At 49.7% G+C, this 20,941-nt stretch overlaps 2 protein-coding genes across 5 annotated transcripts in view; both read left to right on the top strand.

Annotated features, from left to right (window-relative positions):
* Window positions 1-12,419, top strand: part of LOC112444747 (uncharacterized) — a 42,009-nt gene extending 29,590 nt beyond the window's left edge. For 2 of the 3 annotated variants that reach the window (XM_024986889.2, XM_059882700.1), the window contains exons 11-17: window positions 918-987; window positions 1,518-1,674; window positions 3,269-4,738; window positions 5,715-5,753; window positions 6,979-7,059; window positions 8,389-8,466; window positions 11,834-12,419. In XM_024986889.2, coding sequence (XP_024842657.1) covers window positions 918-987; window positions 1,518-1,674; window positions 3,269-4,738; window positions 5,715-5,753; window positions 6,979-7,059; window positions 8,389-8,466; window positions 11,834-12,061 — 2,123 coding nt within the window. In that variant the 3' untranslated portion in view covers window positions 12,062-12,419. Of the gene's footprint in view, window positions 1-917; window positions 988-1,517; window positions 1,675-3,268; window positions 4,739-5,714; window positions 5,754-6,978; window positions 7,060-8,388; window positions 8,467-9,966; window positions 10,103-11,833 lie in introns of all 3 variants that reach the window. The other variant, XR_009493276.1, reaches the window with a different exon arrangement.
* A 5,592-nt stretch (window positions 12,420-18,011) lies between these two features.
* Window positions 18,012-20,941, top strand: part of ANTXRL (ANTXR like) — a 44,286-nt gene continuing 41,356 nt past the window's right edge. For both annotated transcript variants that reach the window (XM_015461057.3, XM_015461058.3), the window contains exon 1: window positions 18,012-18,526. In XM_015461057.3, coding sequence (XP_015316543.2) covers window positions 18,246-18,526 — 281 coding nt within the window. In that variant the 5' untranslated portion in view covers window positions 18,012-18,245. The remainder of the gene's footprint in view (window positions 18,527-20,941) is intronic.

Here is a 20,941-nt window from a genome sequence, read left to right as displayed (position 1 = left end):
ACCTACTTCAGTAATTATCAACCCTGGCCAATCTGGTTTTGCTGATACTCTCATGGTTGATTCTTGTGAAGCAAATCCCAGACATCCCTCCATGTCCTGTGTAAACATTTCACTCTCTCTTACAGAGAAACTGTGTCTCTAAAAGACAGGACAGGTCACCTACTCCTAAGCAGCTGTGCCTTCCACTCCTTCCCTGTCCCTTCCCTTGTTTACTGACATCACAACACTTTTAGCTCTGACATTTTTTGTTCATTGTTTGTGACTTTATTGTCTGTCTCCATCTCTAGTCCCACAAATGTCAGGCCCTTGAGAGCAGGGCCTCTGTCTGCTTTGTTCCCTTTTAATATCTGCTGCTGCTAAGTCACTTCAGTCATGTCCAACTCTGTGCGACCCCATAGACGGCAGCCCACCAGGCTCCCCCATCCCTGGGATTCTCCAGGCAAGAACACTGGAGTGGGTTGCCATTTCCTTCTCCAGTGCATGAAAGTGAAAAGTGAAAGTGAAGTCGCTCAGTGGTTTCCGACTCTTCGCGACCCCATGGACTGCAGCCTACCAGGCTCCTTAGTCCATGGGATTTTCCAGGCAAGAGTACTGGAGTGGGGTGCCACTGCCTTCTCTGCTTTTAATATCAGTGCCCTTTATTAATATAACAACTATAAATGGAGTACAACCTTTAAATTTTGTGAATCACCATATTGTACACTTGGAACTTAGGTAATATTATATATCAACTGTATTTAAATAAAGTTTAAAAAAACAAAACACCAGAGCTCAGTGCTTGGGACATGGTACATGTCAGAAGAAAAGTTGCTTCTGCCCAAGTGTTAGCTCTGCTTCCAAGGGCAAACAGAATGGGAAATACAAATGAATGGACATGTCCAATGACAATTTTGTGTGGTTTTTGTTTTTGTTTTTAGGAAAAAGACCCATCTCTATCAATAACGAAAAATTAACTTGCCCAGGACATAGATTTGACAAGGCTGGACAGTAAGTATTTAGGGTTGGGGGGCGATTGGGCCAAGAATGTAGGAAGTCACCTCTGCTGGGCAACACATATCTGTCTCAGAACAGCTCAGGGCATCATCCTCACCTAGCCTGGTTGGTGGTCCCTCAAGGAGCTCAGGGACCCGCTGTGGCCCAGGCTCTGCATAGGGAAGGATTCAGAAGTTGTACAACCAGGGATGGTAACTTTGCTCCAGACAGCTTTTCCAAGGGACTCCAACATATTCTGTGCATACAGAGGAGTCAGGATGGTGACACAGTACAGCTGTTCCTGGTCACTTAGCTCATGGCCAGGAGGACATCTGACTCCACTCAGGACTCCTCACTGTGTGATAATCTTCACTGCAGAGGTCAATCTCATGGTGCTTGGGGATAAACTCCCTTTACCCCTGCTGACTGCTCCCTGATAGCCCCAAATGGCTGCTAGTCAAAATCATTACTGTGAGAGAGCTATGGACTGAGCCAAGGGCTGTGTCTTTGATCTGTTGGTTACCCTCTGCCTTTCTGTGCTTTAGGGAGGTTTTCATTGATTACAGCCTGAACAATGGCGTCAACTTTGTAGATGAAGACTTGAAAATTGCTGGCAAGGATTGTGGGAGTGACAGGGTGGGGCTGCAAGGACCTCAGTGGACGGGGGGGAGAATGGAGGAACACAAAACCTGGGAAGCAGAGGTAAGTGGAGCAAAATTCCTTGGGAAAGGCCAAGCGAGTAGTTTATGAGACAGGCGTCTCAGGCAGCATCCCACTGCCAGATAGGTGCCCTTAACCCTTCATCAGGTTTATAAAAATCACAGCAAATCCTTCTACAAGAACACCTAGGTTGAAGGCATCTGTCCAGGCCTTGCAGAAACTCTACCCTCTCTGTGAACCACGTGTCACTGAAGGCACTTCAAAGGGACCAATTCAAGCTCTAAGCAACTCCACAAATGGTGTTGATGTTCTGCCCACCCTGGACCCACCACACCACCTCCCCTGGCCAGGCCTTGTGGTGGGGAGCTCAAGGCTCCAGCCTGGATTCCATCCAGAGTGAGGGTAAGAAGCTGGGAGACAGATTCCAATCCCTCTGAGCCCCTTAGGCCCTCCAAATCTGGGTCCCAGACCCAGGAGTCTGGAGGGTTGGAGAGCTGTGGCCGTGATCAGTCAGCGTGTGTCTTCACTGCGTGGGTGCAGCAGCAGGCAGGGCTCTGAACACACTCATGACCATCACAGCCCCGGCCTCCCAAGTCTGTTTGGGGAACATTGGAGGTCACTTTGCAGAAGTCATCAGCCTCCCTTCTGCCTCTCCTCCTTTCTCACGCTCCTCCACTGCCCCTCTCTGCAAACTGGCTCTGACCTCTGCAGGGGGGCTCTGCCCTCTGTTCCTGGGGAGCTGGCAGGGCTGTGGGGAGGGTGGGGCTCAGCTCAGGAGGAGGAAACCGGGAACAAAGTGCTGCTCCCAGGGGCTGCTTTTCCCAGGTCTACGGCATCCAGGCTGCTTAGCCTGGAGCAGCCCGGTATGGGCAACAACAGAGCCTGTCACTTTGGAGTGAGGTTTCTTCAAGAAGAGGGACTCTGTGCTTAATCCCACTGCCCTTTTGTCTAGTGCCAGCTGGTGAGGGTTCTCGCAGTGTGACAGTCCCCGTATGTGTCTGTGTCCTCTGCTCCCTGTCCATCTTCCTGGGGACCTGAGACCAAACCCCCACATTTCCCAACCAGGAGTCTTGCCACCTGAGGACCACCCATCTACAGGCACATTGAGAAGAGAACTCAGGAGCCACCTCTGGCAGTGGGCCCAGCACAGGATCACCCAGAGACTGCCGTCCCCTGAGCACAGGCTCACTCTTTCCCCTTCCCTTCTGCTTCTCTCCAGCAAAGCCCCTGATGGAGAGAAGGGCTGGGCAGTGCAAGTCCATGGATGCAGCTCACTCACCCTTGGCTATGAACAACAAGAGCACAGAGCCCATTCCTTAAGGTCCCATGTGGACCTGGCCTGTGCCGGAACTTTCTATAGCCTCTTTCTAATGCATCAAATACCACTAACTTCCTCAGCACAGACATGGAGATAGAGCTCTGTTCAGAGAGAGGGAGAGAGTAGCTTTGCCCAAGGTCACAGAGCTGGGAAGCAGGGGAGAGAGGCCAGTGGCACTGTGGTCCCTGTAGATGAAGCAACCCGAGGGCAGGTGGTCCTGGGTAGACCAGGAGACCCAATGTGGGAAATGGTTGGTGGGTGCCTGGGAAGAGATCACCCTGGCCAACCTCAGAATCCTGGTATGTGTGCCTTCCATAGGTTAAGCCTTCAGAGCCCACTGTTGTATCAACAATGATCACACTGCCCACAGTTATCATGATAAGGACCATAGTGCCTACTGTTGTCTTGACAACCACAGTACCTACTGTTGCCACAACAACAAGCACACCACCTACCACTGTCACAACGACCAGAGTATCTACCACTGTCACGACTACAAGCACGGTACCTACCACTATCACAAGGACGACCACAGCGAGTACGTTTGTTCCAGAGGAGATGACAGTGCCTGAGGTGGTCCCAGAAGATGAGAGTGAACTTCCTGAAGTAGTCCCAGAAGATGAGACCACATTTCCTCAGGTGGTCCCAGAAGAGGAGACATTTCCTCAAGTGGTCCCAGAAGATGAGACCACATTTCCTGAGGTGGTCCCAGAAGATGAGACCACATTTCCTGAGGTGTTCCCAGAAGAGGAGACCACATTTCCTGAGGTGGTCCCAGAAGATGAGACCACGTTTCCTCAGGTGGTCCCAGAAGAGGAGACATTTCCTCAAGTGGTCCCAGAAGATGAGACCACGTTTCCTGAGGTGTTCCCGGAAGAGGAGACCACATTTCCTGAGGTGGTCCCAGAAGATGAGACCACATTTCCTGAGGTGTTCCCAGAAGAGGAGACTACATTTCCTCGGAGGTTCCCGGAAAATGAGACCACATTTCCTCAGGTGTTCCGAGAAAATGAGGCCACATTTCCAGAGGTGTCCCCAGAAGATGAGACCACATTTCCTGAGGTGATCCCAGAAGAGGAGGCCACATTTCCTGAGGTGTTCCCAGAAGAGGAGATCATATTTTCTGAGGCATTCCCAAAGAAGGAGACCACAGTGCCCACCACTGTCGCAGAGGAGACCACAGCACCCATGGTTGTGCCAGAGGAAGAGACCACCATGTCTAACATTTCCCCAGAAGAGGAGACCACGGTGCCCACCATTGTCACAGAGGAGACCACAGCACCCACGGTTGTGCCAGAGGAGGAGACCACCATGCCTAACATTTCCCCAGAAGAGGAGACCACGGTGCCCACCATTGTCACAGAGGAGACCACAGCACCCACGGTTGTGCCAGAGGAGGAGACCACCATGCCTAACATTTCCCCAGAAGAGGAGACCACGGTGCCCACTACTGTCGCAGAGGAGACCACAGCACCCACGGTTGTGCCAGAGGAGGAGACCACCATGCCTAACATTTCCCCAGAAGAGGAGACCACGGTGCCCACTACTGTCGCAGAGGAGACCACAGCACCCACGGTTGTGCCAGAGGAGGAGACCACCATACCTGAGTTTTTCCCAGAGGGGGAGATAATAATACGTGGGACTGTCCCAAAGAAGATTTCCTTAATGCCCAAGGTTGTCAGCCATAACCTGCTTTACAGAAATCCTCTCTGGGTCCCGGTGCTCATCTCAGCCCTGTTCCTGTCCCTCTTCCTGTCGCTGCTTGTCTGCATCTGCTGTCACAAGTGGGTGAGTGATCCCTGCCTGAACAGCCTGTCCCCAGCCCTTACCAACCTCCCCCTTGGGTAGGTGCCTGCCTCATGATCCTGTGGACAGGTTCCTATCAGCTCTGGAGCCCTCACACCAGCAAAAAACAGTCTGTGCCATGCTTTTACCTTCACAGGAAGGTGGTCCATGAAGGGGAAAAGGGTTTCCAGATGTCCTGAAACCACAGATGCCCCACAGTGGTCAGGATTCTTTAAAACTCAAATGAACAAAAGCCTACGGAGTTTCTGCTATTGGGGGAAGAAGAGGATTCTCCAGGGGCACTTGTGGCCCCAAGGGAGAAGGATGCTGGCCTGGAGGCTGCTAATCTTGGGGGCGCTGTGCCTCTGAAAACAGCATGGATCCCCACCCATCTCTGGTACCTTAGTCACTCCTTCATCAGTCATCACTAAGTTACCAGGATGTGCAGGACCTCATGCTGGGCACGGAGGCCCAGAAATGAAACGGCTGTTGTCATTGCCCATAGAAGCTCACTGGCTGGTGTATAGCCTGCTACTGGTACCTGGAGGGCTGAGGATAAACGTCACCTTCAGATCGTGTGGCAGACACATTGATGATGATAAAGGATAAAGACTGAGCCTGGGGCGGGAAAGAAGGGGAGGGAAGTGGGAGGGTGGGGAATGTTCTCCTGTCTTCATATGATGTCGTTTGCTGTTGAAAGCTCCCAGGTGGGGCCTGTACCAGGGAACAGGAGCCTTAGTCTGTCTCCCTGTTGACCCTACACAAAGCTATTGACTACCCTTTGAAAACTGAGGAGGCTGAGGCTCAAGGAGGTGGAACCTGTTACCCATGGATGCTCAGGCCTTGGGCATCTAGGTTGACACCCCAGTGCAGATGTTTGTCCCCCTGGTGTTCCTGAGCAGGGTTCCCTCCTGTCTGAAAGGCTGAGCTAGAGCCCTCCATGGCCCTTCCAGCTGTGTTTGTGTCTTTAACATCCTAGATCGTCAAGAAGCCACCACCAGCCCAGAAACCAGAAAAGGTGAGTGGTACGTTTGGCCCTAAAGTTGTCAGCACACCTGCCGCACACACTGCTCTCCACGGAGAGGCCCCCTGATGTGTATGGAGACATGTCCTCCCCTCCCCTAACTCCTACCCGGAGAGGCCCCCTGATGTGTATGGAGACATGTCCTCCCCTCCCCCAACTCCTACCCGGAGAGGCCCCCTGATGTGTACGGGGATATGTCCTCCCCTCCCCCAACTCCTAACCACCTGGCCAGAGAGAACAAGCAGAAAGAATATGGTGACAGAGGGAAGGGAGGGACCCCAGAGAGGATGTGAGACTCACAAAATGTCATCCAGACAATGCCGTTACCCAACACCCAACATGGCCTGATCTAGGGCCTTTGGTACTAAATCAGCATGTGGGGTAGCCTGTTTCAGGAACAGCTATGATCCACCCTGGAATCAATGGGCTTTTTGTCATTCCCGAAGGACTGTTTGTAGGATGGTCCTTCCCAAGACTCAGGTGACCTTTTGGAAAAGGATCCTCAGGTTTCAGAGACCTGGACCCCCTTCCTGAGCTCTGATATATTTTTGGCTCCATTTCCTTGTTCTTCATCCCTGGCTCATGTCAGGGTTAGGGTCTTGGTGGGGCTGGCATTTGGGGACTACGGGGCTGAGGAGGGTGGAGGGAGTCTTGCCTGGCATCAAGTTGTGAGGGAAGGGCAGCCAGGGTGAGCACAGAGACCAAGGGTCAGGTGAGGAGGCTGTGGCAGACCAAACCAGGCCCCATAAGTAGTAATTAGGGCAGGGACTCATGTCCTAAGATAGAGGGGCCTGGGTCTGATGTCTACTGGCAAACAGGGTCTCTGCAGGGCTGGCATAGCACTGGCTGCAGTGGGGCCTGGGGGGCTGGACCTGCCCGCGGCAGGTGAGGGCAGCCCTATCCCCTGCTTCTGCCACACCCCTGACAGCCGCCGTCAAATGGCGCAGCCTCGCACCCGGCCTCTCCTGCAGGGGCGCCTCCAGGAACCAAGGGGACAGGGTAGAGTTTGCTGATGTTTTGAGATATATTTAAACTGAAAGGAGTTGTGTGTTTTCACATGGAGGCCACTCTCTTTCTGTGCCAGGTACTGTTCATTGGTCCCTGATTCTCCAGCAAACATTTGCTGAGTGGCCGGTACTTGACAGTACCGGGGAAGCAGAAAACCTGTGTCTGCACCCAGGAGCTGCTGGACAAGGACTCAGTTATTTTCTCTTTCCAGAAGCCACCCCCCGAGCAGGGATATACCGCAGTGGTTATCCCTTGCTGTGAGTGCCAAGGAGACAGGATAAGACGGATGGAGGTGAGAAGTACCCTTAGGAAATGAAGGACAATGCCCTCCAAACTGGGGGGTGGGAGGAAGGGGGAGCCAGTTCCTGCAGCAGAGGCCTGGACTTCAAAATCCTAGATGAGTGGAGATGAGTCTATGGGCAGCGTATCTTGGACCGGGGTCTTCCCCCTGAAATGGGCTCAGTATTCTGGATGTTGATGATTGGCTCACAAGCAAACAATCCCTAGTTCTCACAAAGGTTATCATCAACTTTAGCAATTGCCTGTGTTTTGCTGACCAGTGACTGGATGAACGAAAATAAACTAAATTACAAGAACCTCATATAGGTCAATAACAAATATTTCTGAGCCCAGATCTTACCACCATTAAACAGGCCAGAAGGACCCACAGTTCCTGTCTGCTAAGTGAGGGAGGGAGAGAGCTCACTGCATTGTCCTCGGGCACCTGAGATGGGGTGACAAGGGCCACACGAAGGAGGAAACCTGAGGGCTCTTCCCTCTTCCCAGTGACTGAGATCCACGCTGGCAGGAGGCTGAGAGAGGACAGGGACTCGGGAGGGCCGCAGGTGGCAGGTGCGAGGAAGAAGAACCACCATCTCTGGTTCACTTTGCCCTTCTCCTCCTGGTCCTGCCTCTGTCCCTGTGGGTCCATTGCTTCCTCCCGGGAGCTTCAGATGGCAGCTGGAAGGCCAGCCGCACATCTCCCCTGACAGTCACTGTGGGGGCCCAGGAAAGCCAGAGCTCACCTTCCAAGGGGGAGGAAGCCACCTGCCAGGGACTTATTCCCACTCAGAGGCCCGGCCCCGCATCCTACCTCCACCAGGTCCACTTTCTGGCCTGTCCTTCGTTTTCCTCATCTTTCTCTTTCTCCCCAGTATCAGGACCCTTCCCCCTGAGCAGGGAGTGGGTCTCTCCCCAGCCTTCTCCCTCTCTGTCCCCAAATGCAGGCCCTCTTCCCCCTCCTTCATCTCCTGCCCGGTCCCCATGCCCACCATGTTTCTCCTTGAGGACCTCTCCTTGGCTACTGCGCACCTCCTCCAACCTTTGACATTAGTTTTAGGATTTTTTTGTTTTTGTTTTTGTTTAAAAAAAAAAAAAAAAACTCCTCCTACACCTAAAGCATGGATTTGTTCCAGAATCCAATTCAGTCTGTGACCCACAGAGTCCATCTCCCAACAAACACAGGTTTCCCAGCCCCCTGCCCCAGGTGAGGCCTGCAGCGCTGCCTCAGCCAGTGTGTGGGGACACAGCCGTGGGGACTCGTGGGAGATGGAGGAGATGCTGCTCATCTGGAGGCAGCGTCTGTGCCTGTAGCTTCCTCACAACCGCATCTTCTTTGCAGGGAAAACTGGATGTTTTTTATCACTTTCTTCAGCGCAGCAGCCTGGTGCCATTGATGCAGTGTCCAAGCAGGGACATGGTAAGCAGGACACAGGGGATGCTCTCTGTGGGCTGGGGTCTTGGTTTTGCCCTTGACGGTTGCTCCCTGGGACTGTAAGTCAGAGAACCCTGTCCCAGCATCTGCCAAAAGGAACACCCCAGAAGTGGAGACCTGGAGGTCATGAGCCTCCAGACGATTCTCCATATGGCACCCAGGCATTTCCCCTTCATCTTTATCAAGGATGTCAGCTCCTTTCTTCTCCAGAGCAATGCCTAGAACTCCCAATCCTGAGTGAAAAGATCTGGAGAGGCCTATTTGCCTCCCATCCACCCCCTCCCCATTACCCACCCACACCTATGGGACTGCTAGCTGCACCCCACCCATGAGATCTTCCTGAACTGGTCACCCAAGTGCCAGCAATGGTGAGACACGGTGACAGCCTCTCCCCAACGTTGTCGGGCCAACACTGACTGCATTTAGCAGGTAGCAAAGATGACCTCCTGTGTCACTGCCTGTGACAATGGGGAGAAGCCAGATTGTTCCAGTTGTCATCCTTGGAACAATAATGCTGGGTAATTCTACTGTGCTCTTTCTGTGGGTCAGTTGCTCAGCTAAAAACTTTACATGTTCTCATTGCTTTAATACTCCCAATAACTGTATAGGTAGATACTACTATTATCCCACTATACTGACCCACAGAGAGGCTGAGTGACTTGACTAAGTCACAAAGGCTGGGAGGAGCACAGTTAGACTTGAATTCTGAGCCTGGCTCTACCCTTCTCACTGCTCTGTCCCCCATTTGGGGTCAGTACTCATGATCTCATGGTGCCTGCCCACAAACCACCAGAGGTTGCCCTTCCCAGCTCCCTGGGGCCCAAGGAGGGAAATGGTTTGCCTGGAAATCATTTGCCTGGCCGTTCCAAACTCAGACCCTTTCTACAGACCAGACCAGGGGCCTGGAGGACATTGCGGAGCCTGAGTCTTTAATGAGGGCTGCATTGGTCACCTTCCCTGAATCAAACACTGGCTCTTGGTGACTGGGAACTTGGGCATTTAGAAACTGTAGTCAGGCCAGAAAGCCTCTGGACACTGCTACTGACACATCTGAGGCATTACTCACCCAGCAGAGACAGAGGTGCCAGAGGAGCCAGCGTTCCTATGGCTCTCAGTCCTGGGTTTGCTTGCCTGGAAGCCCCATTCTCCACCTGATTTGCCTGGAACCTCTCCCCAGAACCACAGCCTCATTATGCTTACAAGAGCCCCATGCCAGCATCATGCCTCAAACAGTAGAGACAACCACCCAGAGATGCTCAGTCAGGAGCACAAAGGCAGAGCAAGACACCCGATGGGAAAACACCAGAAGTAGCCTTCCTGCCTAGAGCACAGGTCTCTGAACGGTCACAGTCCCAGGGCTGCTCTGTGAAGCTCATGTTGGGATGGCAGAGTGGTGGATTAGGGAACTCGTATCCACCCAGGGCTCTGCTCGGCCCCTGCAACACCAGCTCTCAAGTCTGCCCATTAGTCTCTCTGGGTTCACAGTGATCTGTGTGCTTCCTGGAGGCAAAACGGAGGCCTGAGAAATCAGGGAAGCTGCCAAGGCCACCCAGAGAGTAAGCAGCAGCAGCCAGAGCTGGCTGAAACCAACCCTGCTCATCCTGAGAGGGGCTGGGAGCCCGTGAGTATGCCTGGTGGATGTGACCCCTCCCATTCCTCTGCCCCCCTCCCATTTGACCTTATCCCTCCCAACCATACTCCTGGGGCTCCCAGTGTTATAGGATATATTTGGATACCTCCAGTATTCCAGTGGGTGTAGGAGTCCTGATTTCTTTCTTGAAGTCTTTGGTGCTCTGGTCCCAGGCCTTAAAGTAAATCATGGTCTAAGTGACAGGGTGTCAGCTGGGATCTACGGTCTCTGCAGGCCAGAATCAGCTCCCAGTCTCACCCCTGAATGTACAGCAAGAGAGACACAGCCAGGCCGTGTGGACACGGTACCCATCTTCGTGACCTTCCACGCGCTATGGCATCGGTCACTTACTGTTGGCTTCTGTGAAATGACAGTGTCTGTCTACTCTCCCACCTGCTAATCTCCAGAGGAAGTTTTCTGATAGTGGAGCCTTTCAGAATACACAATTCCCTGAGGTTCCAGTAGAGAATCCTTCTCCTGACTCTTCAGCTTCTGGAGTATGATCCTTGGTTCCTGGCCCTCCTCCCTCTATAAGACAGTATGGCAGCACATAAATCCCTCTCTGCTTCCATAGGCACATTGCCTTGTTTTCTAGGGCGCATCTCCCTCTGCTTCTCTGTCACGGGACCCTTTGATCACATGTAGGGCCCCCCTGCCAGATAACCTAGGATAGTTCCCCCATCTCAAGAATCTTAACCACACCTGCAAAAGCCCTTTTGCAATATAACCTACAACATCCATCGGTGCAAAGGATGAGAACCTGGATATATTCAGGGCCATTATTCAAGCCACCATAGCAAACCAGTGGACTAGAAGCTTACTTCAGAGCAGGGACTATTTTATTGGGCACCTTGCATCCTTGGCTGCATATAATGAACTGAGGGATATGAAGGCATGAAGGTGTGTGGAGCAATCATAGCATGGATCACTCCAAGAAAAGTCCACACTCGGGCGTTGTGGCTCAAAGTGTACTCCTAAGTTCTGGCTGCTTTGGTTGCCAGTGAGATTTTGAGGGTTAGGGCGGACCCTGTGGTCCTGGAGGACCCTCCCACTGGAAGTGACCCGGGTGTCTGGGAAAGACCAAGGTGTCCTTCCTTCTCTCCACTATGCTGTCTCACAGAGCGTGGAGACATTTCTCTCTCTGTCTGCATCTCTTGGTGTTAGTGCCCAGTTGTTGCCAGCTGCCAGAGTGCTGAGGGCACTCCATCTGGCAATCTGGCCTCTTCAGCTGGGAGTCTTCCACTGGGCGGGAGCTGGAGACAAGGAGGAAATGACAGGAAAGTCGGGGGCAGTTGCTTCCTACAGACAGATTACACTGGCCCAAAAGATCTGTGCCAATGTTCACCCAAACCCAGGGGCCCATGCGTTTCCACAGCCCGTCACCATTGAGGGTTGGTGAGGATTAATCCCTTTGGCATACACTCACCAAGAGAACCTGGACCTTACTGGGGCTACAGTGGCAATCAGCCCTTGTCTTTACCCACAGGCTCCCAGGCCAGAAGGAAGCAGACAAGTTCAACACCAGAGCAAAGGGAGATGAGAGTCAGAACAACAATGCCTGAATAGAGTCTAGAAACAGGAGTGCAGACTGGAGGCTAGCACCTAGGAAGAGGAAGGGCATCAAGAAAGTCTGCCCTGGAGATCCTGACGGGCCTTGAGTCTGCTCCCCTTAAGTCAAGGAAACACAGTGACCTCACCTCTCCTCTCCTCTTTTCTCTACAGGGAAGGTGCATCAGCTTCACCTTAGTGAATCCCCACTGTGCGCAAATGCTCTGCAGATCAAACATCTGCCTTCAACCCAGCCAGGAGTGCTTCCCCCTCAATATCAACTGCTCAGATCATCAATATCCCCCACCCATATGCCCTCAGCCACCCTCCAAGATGCTACCGCTGATCCCTCCCACTGCCCGGAAGCTTTGCAGAAGTAGTATGTCGCTCCCACCTCCATAATCCAACATCTGAGCACCAAAAGCCCACATTGTTAAGAGCCGTTTACGTACTGTAGTGGACATATATATTGTGTTTGGTTTACAGTCAAAAGGAGTTGGAATTTGTTGGTGATCAGCAAGACAGTGTATTTGGTGAGCCACTTCTCATATCACTCCGCTGTAAGAGAAGTATCTGTCCATATTGGTCCTGCCAGGACAAAGCACTCTGGTGTCCTGTGAATGCAGAATGATGAGTCCAATTCCCCACAGTCAGTTCATCTGTTACCAAGGGCTAGAATGCATGCAGTTTTAGTCAAATTCTGCTCTTTGAAAATAGCCCAAAATATCTTTGAAGTATGAATACAATCCTGCCTCCACCACTCACTGGCTGCTTCTTAATCTTTTGGCCAAGTTACATTATCTCCCTGTGCTTCTAATTCTTCATTGAAAAGATGGAGATAATGGTATCTTCTCTACAGGATGCCATGAGGTTGACAATAACTGCTGCAATGTGTTCAGCACAGGGCCAAGTCCCTGGTAAAGACTCAGGTGCTCAGTAGTTAATGTCACCCTTTTGTGCCCTGATAGACAAGAGGATGATGAATTCAGAGGTGTAAGAAGTGTCTTGAGAAGTCAGGAGAGCCAGAGAGAGAGGACTGCCTGACTGGTCTTTTTGGCTCTGGACAGCAGCGTATGGGGTTGACACACACAGTCATTCTCTAAGGGGGCTGCTGACCATACATGGGCTCACATTCCAGGCCCATTGCCCACACAGCCTCCCAAATCTGCCATCAGAAAACGTCTTGGCACCTACTAATTCCTGTAGAAATGCTGGTTCCCTTCCTATACCCTTAATATTTCTCATAAAGGAAACCCTTGGTTCCCACCTTCCCAGTCTTTTCAAATCTACTCCTCTGCTGGTAGAGCCAGACGTCACAATCTTTCAGATTCATTTCCCTATAGACTCTGAATACCTAACCAAGTTTTCCTTTGACACTAATGTGCTTCAGGACTATTCATAGGCAAGAGTCTATTGCGAAAATCCCAGAACACAAGGTGAGACTTTAAAGCATCAGCCTAAACCACAGAGTCTGAGCAGGAAAGAGGAGATAGCTTACTCAAATGTGCACATATGCAAATCAGGGAGGTCAGGAAAACATGACATGACCCAAGGAAATGAATAAAGCTCTGATAACTGACCCTAAAGAAATGGAGTTGACTCATTGGAAAAGACTCTGATGCTGGGAGGGATTGGGGGCAGGAGGAGAAGGGGACGACAGAGGATGAGATGGCTGGATGGCATCACTGACTCAATGGACGTGAGTCTCAGTGAACTCCGGGTGTTGGTGATGGACAGGGAGGCCTGGCGTGCTGCGATTCATGGGGTCGCAAAGAGTCGGACACGACTGAGTGACTGAACTGAACTGAACTGAACTGTCTAATAATCCCACAACTGACATCATCCTCAGTGGTGAAAAGCTGAAAGCATTTCTTCTAAGATCAGCAGCAAGACAAAGATGCCCATTCTAACTGCTTTTATTCACCATATTATTGGAAATCCTAGCCACAGCAGTCAAATAAGAAAAAGAAATAAAAGGAATTCAAGTTGGACAGGAAGAAAAACTGTCACTGTTGACAGACGACTCTATACCGTACCAGAGAGCCTAAAGATGCCACGGAACACTGCTAGAGTCCGTCATCAATGAAGTCAGTAAAGCTGCAGGATATAGAAATACAGAATGTTGCATTCTAATGAGGTGGATGAAACTGGAGCCTATTATACAGAGTGAAGTAAGCCAGAAAGAAAAACACCAATACAGTATACTAACGCATATATATGGAATTTAGAAAGATGTTAACAATAACCCTGTATACGAGACAGCAAAAGAGACACTGATGTATAGAACAGTCTTTTGGACTCTGTGGGAGAGGGAGAGGGCGGGATGATTTGGGAGAATGGCATTGAAATACGTATAATATCATACATGAAACGAGTCGCCAGTCCAGGTTCGATGCACGATACTGGATGCTTGGGGCTGGTGCACTGGGACGACCCAGAGGGATGGTATGGGGAGGGAGGAGGGTTCAGGATGGGGAACACATGTATACCTGTGGTGGATTCATTTTGATATTTGGCAAAACCAGTACAATATTGTAAAGTTTAAAAATAAAATAAAATTAAAAAAAAATACAGAATGTTGCATTTCTCCATACTAACAGAAAACTGCAAGAGAAATTAAGGAAATAATCCCATTATAATTGCATAAAAAAGAATAAAATACCTAGAAATACATCTGCCTATGGAGGTGAAAGACCTGTACTCAGAAAAGTATAAGACACTTGATGAAAGAAACTGAAGGTAATACACACAGATAGAAAGATGCATTGCGTTCACGAACTGGAAGAATTGCATGCACGTGTGCTAAGTCACTTCAGTCATATCCAACTCTTTGCAACCCCGTGGACCCTAGGTAGCCTGGCAGGCTCCTCTGTCCATTGGACTCTCTAGGCAAGAATACTTGAGTGAGTTGCCATGCCCTTCTCCAGAGAATCTTCCAGACCCAGGGATCGAACTGGCATCTCACATCTCTCACATTGCATTGCCAAGCAGGTTCTTTATACTAGCACCATCTGAGAAGCCCGTTGGAGGAATTAATCCTATGAAAATTACCATACTGCCCAAGGAAATCTACAGACTCAGTGCAATAGTTATCAAATACCAATAGCATTTTTCAAAGAATGAGAAAAAGTAATTTAAAAACTTTTGGAAAAATAGAAGACCGCAACTAGCCAAAACAACCTTGAGAAAGAAGAACAGAGTTGAAAGGTCATGTTCTCTGACTGGACTACACTACAAAGCTATAAAAAACTTGATAGCATTTTGCTAAGTGAAATTAAAAAACAGAGTAAGATAAATACTGTGTGATCTCACTTGTGTGTGGGATCTTAAAAAAAATAAAACCTCAAAAAAAGAGATTATACTTGTGGTTACTGGAAGTGAGGAGTTGGTAGGGGAGGAATCAAAAGAGGTTGTTCAAAAGATGCAAACTTCCAGTTACAAGATAAAATGGTACTTGGGATGTAATTTATAACATGATAACCACAGTCAACACTACTATATGGTATATTTGAATTTATTCAGACAATAGATCCTAAGAATTTTTTTCATAGGAAAAAATATTCTTTTTCTATTTTTTGTATCTGGATGAGATGATGGATGTTAACTAACCTTACTATAGTAAGCATTTCACAATATATGTAAGTTAAACTACAACGCTGCATATTTTAAATGTTTATAATGTATGCTGCTGCTGCTGCTGCTGCTAAGTCGCTTCAGTCATATCCGACTCTGTGTGACCCCAGGGATGGCAGCCCACCAGGCTCCTCCGTCCATGGGATTTTCCAGACAAGAGTACTGGGGTGGGGTGCCATTGCCTTCTCCTTATAATGTATATGTTAATTATATCTCGATAAAACTAGGGGGAAAAAGAATCTCAACTAATAAATACAAAACGAATAATAAAATTAGAAATCACTATTTTACATGCTGTATAGCGCAAGGACTCTACTCAATACTCTATAATTATACGGGAAAAGAACCTTAAAAAACGAGTGGGTGTATATGCGTGTAGAGCTGATGCACTTTGTTGTACATCTAAAACTAACACAACATTTTAAATCAACTATACTCCAATAAAAATTTTTTACAAAGAATCACCATTTGAAACCCTTAATGAAATAAAACAAATACCTATCATCAGGAGACACTTAAGCCATTAGCTGGAATGTTATTGGGGGACTTAACTATGAATTAAAACATTGTTGAGAGAAATTTAATTGTGGGGACAGGAAAACTTTATCCCATTGACCAATCTCAGTATCAGTAAAAATACAACTATCAAGTATCATGTGTCTCCTGGTGTGATGCAAAAGGAATAAAATCAACAACAACAGTTAACCTGAATCTCAGCAAGCTTCACACTCTAACCACTAGCTTATAGGAAATTTATGATAGAATAAAAAGTTATTATGAGGCTATAATGAAACAACCAAATTTAAAATATGGAAAAATTGTACAAAAATGACTCCTGTTTTTTTAACATAAATGGGGTGAAATAAAAGGAGGTCAAACTAAAAAAAAAATACTGGGTGAGTATAGCAGTAAATAAGCAAATTTCTTCAGGATAGCTATAGTCTAAAAACTCTATATTAAAAATACCATTCCAATAGCATCAAAAATATAGTATATGTCAGGAAGGCACTTGACAGAAAAGGTCAAAACATTCAAAGGGAAATTCATAAGGAAGGTACTAAAAACAGCCCAAATAAATGAGGACATTGCCTTCTTCACTGATAGGAGTCCAGACCGCAGATTCAAATCCCTCAAAATATTTGCAGTCATTATAATAAAAAATTAGAGGGTTTGGGGGAGAAGTAAGACATGTTCTACTTCTAAAATTTACGTGAGTGAATGGTCTTGTTATCTGAACAAGTCTCCATGCCTTACATGCAGTGAAACCCAACAACACCCAAGTGCCAGAGTTTAGAGCAAAGAAATGTTTATTGCAAGGAGACAGGTGACTCATGCCTTAGAAACCTCAAACTCCTCGAAAGCTTTCAGCAAAAACCCTTTGATAGAAAAAGTGAGGCAGGAGTGTGGCTAGTTGTTGCAAACTTCTTGGTGTCTGATCTTTTGTTCCTAAGGTCAGGTCACAATGTGACTGTAAGCCTCACCAAAATAAATATCGTTCTCCATTCTGACAAGGAAGGGAAGGGGAGGCATTTAATTCTGCCTCCTTGCCTCCTTTTAACTTTTAACACTTAACGAATCCCATAAGCAGAGACATCATTACCCCTCATTTTACTTGTTAAAGGTCTCAAGACTCGATTTTCATCCTCTGAGGTCCAAGCCCTGGCTAAGAGGAAGGTGTCTGTGCCTGGGCTAGTTACCCTGCCCGGGATATTCGTCTAGCACCCAGTCTGGATCCTCCCGCCAGCATCCAGGTCTGGCTGAGGAAGCAGATCTCAGCTAGTGATGCCCTCAGACCCAGGTCTCCAGTCCCTGACCAGCTGTCATCACTGAGGGAGCCAGGAACCCAGGGCCCTGCTGGCCCTCAGGCTCCCAAGGCCACCCCAATGGGGCCTGCGACCCACGGATGCTGCTGCCACCAGAGGCCGCGGAGGTGGGATGGGGGCGGGGGCGGCCGCTGCTGCGGAGCCTGGGTCTGGTCAGTGGGCGGCCGTGATGAGGTCTCAGGAACTCTGCAGCACACAGCTCCCAGCCTACTGCCAGGCCCCCAGCTCACTCACTGGCCTGAGACCAGAGGGCCTGGAGGGCCCGAGGAGAGGGCCATGATCCACTTCTCATTGAACTCTCTGTCGTAAAGACCTCTGGGCAGCTGACTAAGGGTCTCATTCTAACCATCTCATACTAATGGTCACACACTAACGGCTGTGAGCCCAAGCCCATCCCATTACAGTTTTTGCATGTTTTTCCATGGAGCAGAGACAACTCATCCTCTCTCAGTCCATTCTGGATTTCTGGTCCACAGAACTGTGAGCATAACAGAATAGTTTTTGTTTTGTCGTTCAGCTTGTGGTGGTTTTTATACAACATGGATAACTGGCATGTCTCTCATTTACAAGGGACTTTGACACCCTTGCAGGACTTTATTTCCCTTCTATATCATTCCATCTACTGGGTCACATGAATGACCACTGTAACACCCTACACTCCCAGTTCCTAGACAGCATCATGCTGGGGATGTCCTTATCTGAGCCACCTCTGCTCTGCCCTCTTTCAGTTGATAAAAAAGGCAGGATATCTCTAGAATTTTAATAGCTCCAAATGGAGGCCTCATCTTGCCGCCTCTCCAAAGATCCCCTGACTCCCCCCGGGATTGTCCACAGGCAGGACGCTGAGCAGAGCTGCAGGTCACAAAGTCACCATGCCAACCTTCCTGTCCCTCATAAGGGTCATCACAGGGAATTCTGCCCCCTGGGGCGGGGGAAGGGCCATCCCCCAAAGCCAGCCATCTTCACCTCTTCGCCCTCAGGGCAGGTACCAGACAAGGCTCACGCGACACTTTTGTGAAAGGGCTGGAGGGGACAAAGGCCCTGGGAACGCACAGAGGCGGCGCAGGCTGCCGTCTGGGGTGGCCTTGAGTTGCCAGCACCCAGTGAGGCCGCAGAGGCAGCTGAAATAAATGGAGAGCTGGGGGCCTGGCATGCCGGGGCCCACGCTCTTCCTGCTACTGGTGCTGCCACCTCCGCCGCTGAGCTTGGGGAGCTTCCAGCACAGTGGTCCAGGCTGGAAAGACCTCCACCACCTCAGTTTGGACTGGGGGAAGCTCTATCGCCACCTCATCCAGAACTCGGGAAGCTTCCAGCACCGCCAGGGCCCTGGCACCTGGCACCGGAAGAGCCGGTCAAGAGAAGACAAGAATTCCTGCCACAGCTCATTTGACCTCTACTTCATCTTGGACATGTGAGTGGCCCTCCTGCCCTTGCCAGTGCCATTGGGTGGTGCTGTCTCTGATGTCAACTTGGGCAGGACTTGGCTTAAATGGACGCCAGCTTCTCTGAGGGGAGAGGGCAGCGTAGCCTTGGTCAGACCCAAGTAACAGACCACTGTGGCCTCCTTGTCCTGAATCAGAAGGAATGCCCTAGGCCTTTGTTTCCTGGGACTTTTTCTTTGGGAAATTAAAAAGGCCACCATAGGTTTCTGGATTGCTATCAGTTTGGCCTGGATCTGTGACCTGCATGCCCCTTAAACAGCTGCAGGGGCAGGTGGTTGCTAAGAGCTGTCTTCTCAGCATGGGGGAGATCACTTAGGGTTTGGGGCTGTGTTTGTGCTTTTGTTTTGTTTTTAACCAAATAACCTCTATTTTACTGGGCCCCAGACAGATTGCTGTGTCATCCTTAGGCACTCTCATAGTGTCAGCGCTTAGACAGTTCTTTGCTTTGCTGGTTCTAAATGTTTTGCTTCTTTCTTTGAGCACTTTAGAGACCCACATTACAGTTTGTGTGCTCTCTTTGGGCAGTTTGGTCTGTCTGCATGTGTCCCTGGGAAACCTGGGCCTCTCATTAAGTACCTTCTGGCCCTCAAGGAAGGAAATCGAAGGGTGGATCCTCAGACTGGAGAGACTGCCTTGGTTCCATTTTCAACTCCTCTGTGGGGCTGAGGATAAATTTTATTCATTTAGTATTAACAATGGTATGACTCCCAGTACCAAGAAAAACACTTTATGGTCCCTAAAATCTTTTACTGTCCATCTATCATCCTCAAAACAATCCTGGAATATAAAGCAGGGGAAGTGTTTACATATTCAGTCTTCCGGAAAGTGGTGCAAGCTCCCAGAGGTTGGGTGAAGTAGCCTGGAGACTGGTGGGGGTGACATGACTCAGACTTCTTGTGTTGCCCTGCTTCCAGCATCCCAGGTTGAACTTCCTCTGATTCTTCTTACTGTCCATGGAGACTGACGATTGAGGGGATATGTGCCCCAGCTTCTACACAAAGGCAGCAGAGGTGGGAAGGGAAGTTTCCTCCTCACAGTCCAGTGGAAGGACTGCTAAGACACCCTGGGGCACGTCTTGTCTGATTGCCCAGAGTGTGGTAGTAATTCCCCTTTTGGGCTTTGGAGTTGGAGATGGTTGGACATTGTAGGGGGATGACAGCCTCTTTGGGTCAGTCTTTCCAGAGAGTGGCAGTGAGTCCAAAGGGTCCTCTCAGCTGCCATTCTGTTGCAGTGCCCTTGACCACACCCCTGCTCTCTGCAGTCAAGCCCAGTGTGGGCACACACAGCCCCACAATGGATGGGGGAGGGCTCTGGACACAGGTGGGTCACATGAAATAATAATAATTGGGCACTTATTAGGTTCCAAGATGTGCTGAGCACTAAAACACCCAACAGCTTGTGGGATGATGTTCTATTTCTCTATCTTAAGGTTATGAAACAGGTTGAGAGTACTAAATGGTTTACTCAATGTCAATCAAAGTTAGTTTGCTGCAAAGCATTATGCAGTGGAAAGATGTTCCCTTTCTTCTCTTCCAAGAAAGGTATAAAGTAGCGGGACTAAAAAAGCACCAGAGAAATGGCTGCTTAAACCAGGTTGTCCCCACTTCCACCCCTCTCACCTGCCCCCTCCCCCACCTTTTGCCTCCTTTAGCTGCTTAAATGCTGGAGGCAGCACAGGTCCCTCTGAGCATAGCTGGTGTAGCTACATAATTCACTGTGAAGGGTACGGGCCTTCCCAAGAGGCTGGGAAGGCAGGAGGGACAGGGGAGCAACTTAAGTTCCCTCTACCCGCACTCAGACCCCAGTATTGAAGCTGCTTCTCAGACCCTCCCCTTTACCATCAGGCATGACATTTGCCTTTAAGGCTGGCCAGGACTGAATCCTACTGGATTTTGCAAATGGGAAGGGGATGTGGGGGTGTCCAAGAAAGGGCCCTTAGTACCCACTTCTCCGTGCTAGGCCATCAGGGAGGAGTAGGCGTACAGCTTGGCCATGGAGGCCTGGCCAGGCTTCTCTGAAAGCACAGCATATTCCTTGAGCCCCAGGGAAAGAACACCACTCCCTGGAAACTGTGCTCATTCATTCTAGCTGCAGAAAACAAGCTTGACAAGATTTTCCCAGAGTATGAGGACAGGCTTCCTCCTGTGGCTGCTTCCTGATACTCTTGGGGAGAGGGGAATAATGACCACTGAGGAGGCAGCCCCAGCTTTGCAGTCAGGCGGATTCCACTCATCAGTCATGCAGCTTGGGCAAGTCGCCTCCTCTCTCTGCCTCAGCATCCCCATCTGTACAATGGGATCTTCATACCTACCTCACCAGGTTGTGATGAGGATGAATGGGAGTTTATATGGTTTTCCTAGCATGTGTCAGATGAAGTCATGGGG

The sequence above is a fragment of the Bos taurus genome, chromosome 28 (assembly GCF_002263795.3).
Source record: "Bos taurus isolate L1 Dominette 01449 registration number 42190680 breed Hereford chromosome 28, ARS-UCD2.0, whole genome shotgun sequence".
In the NCBI taxonomy this organism is placed as follows: domain Eukaryota; kingdom Metazoa; phylum Chordata; class Mammalia; order Artiodactyla; family Bovidae; genus Bos; species Bos taurus.
Note: the sequence above shows the minus strand (reverse complement) of the source record. Positions and strands in the feature narration are given on the sequence as shown.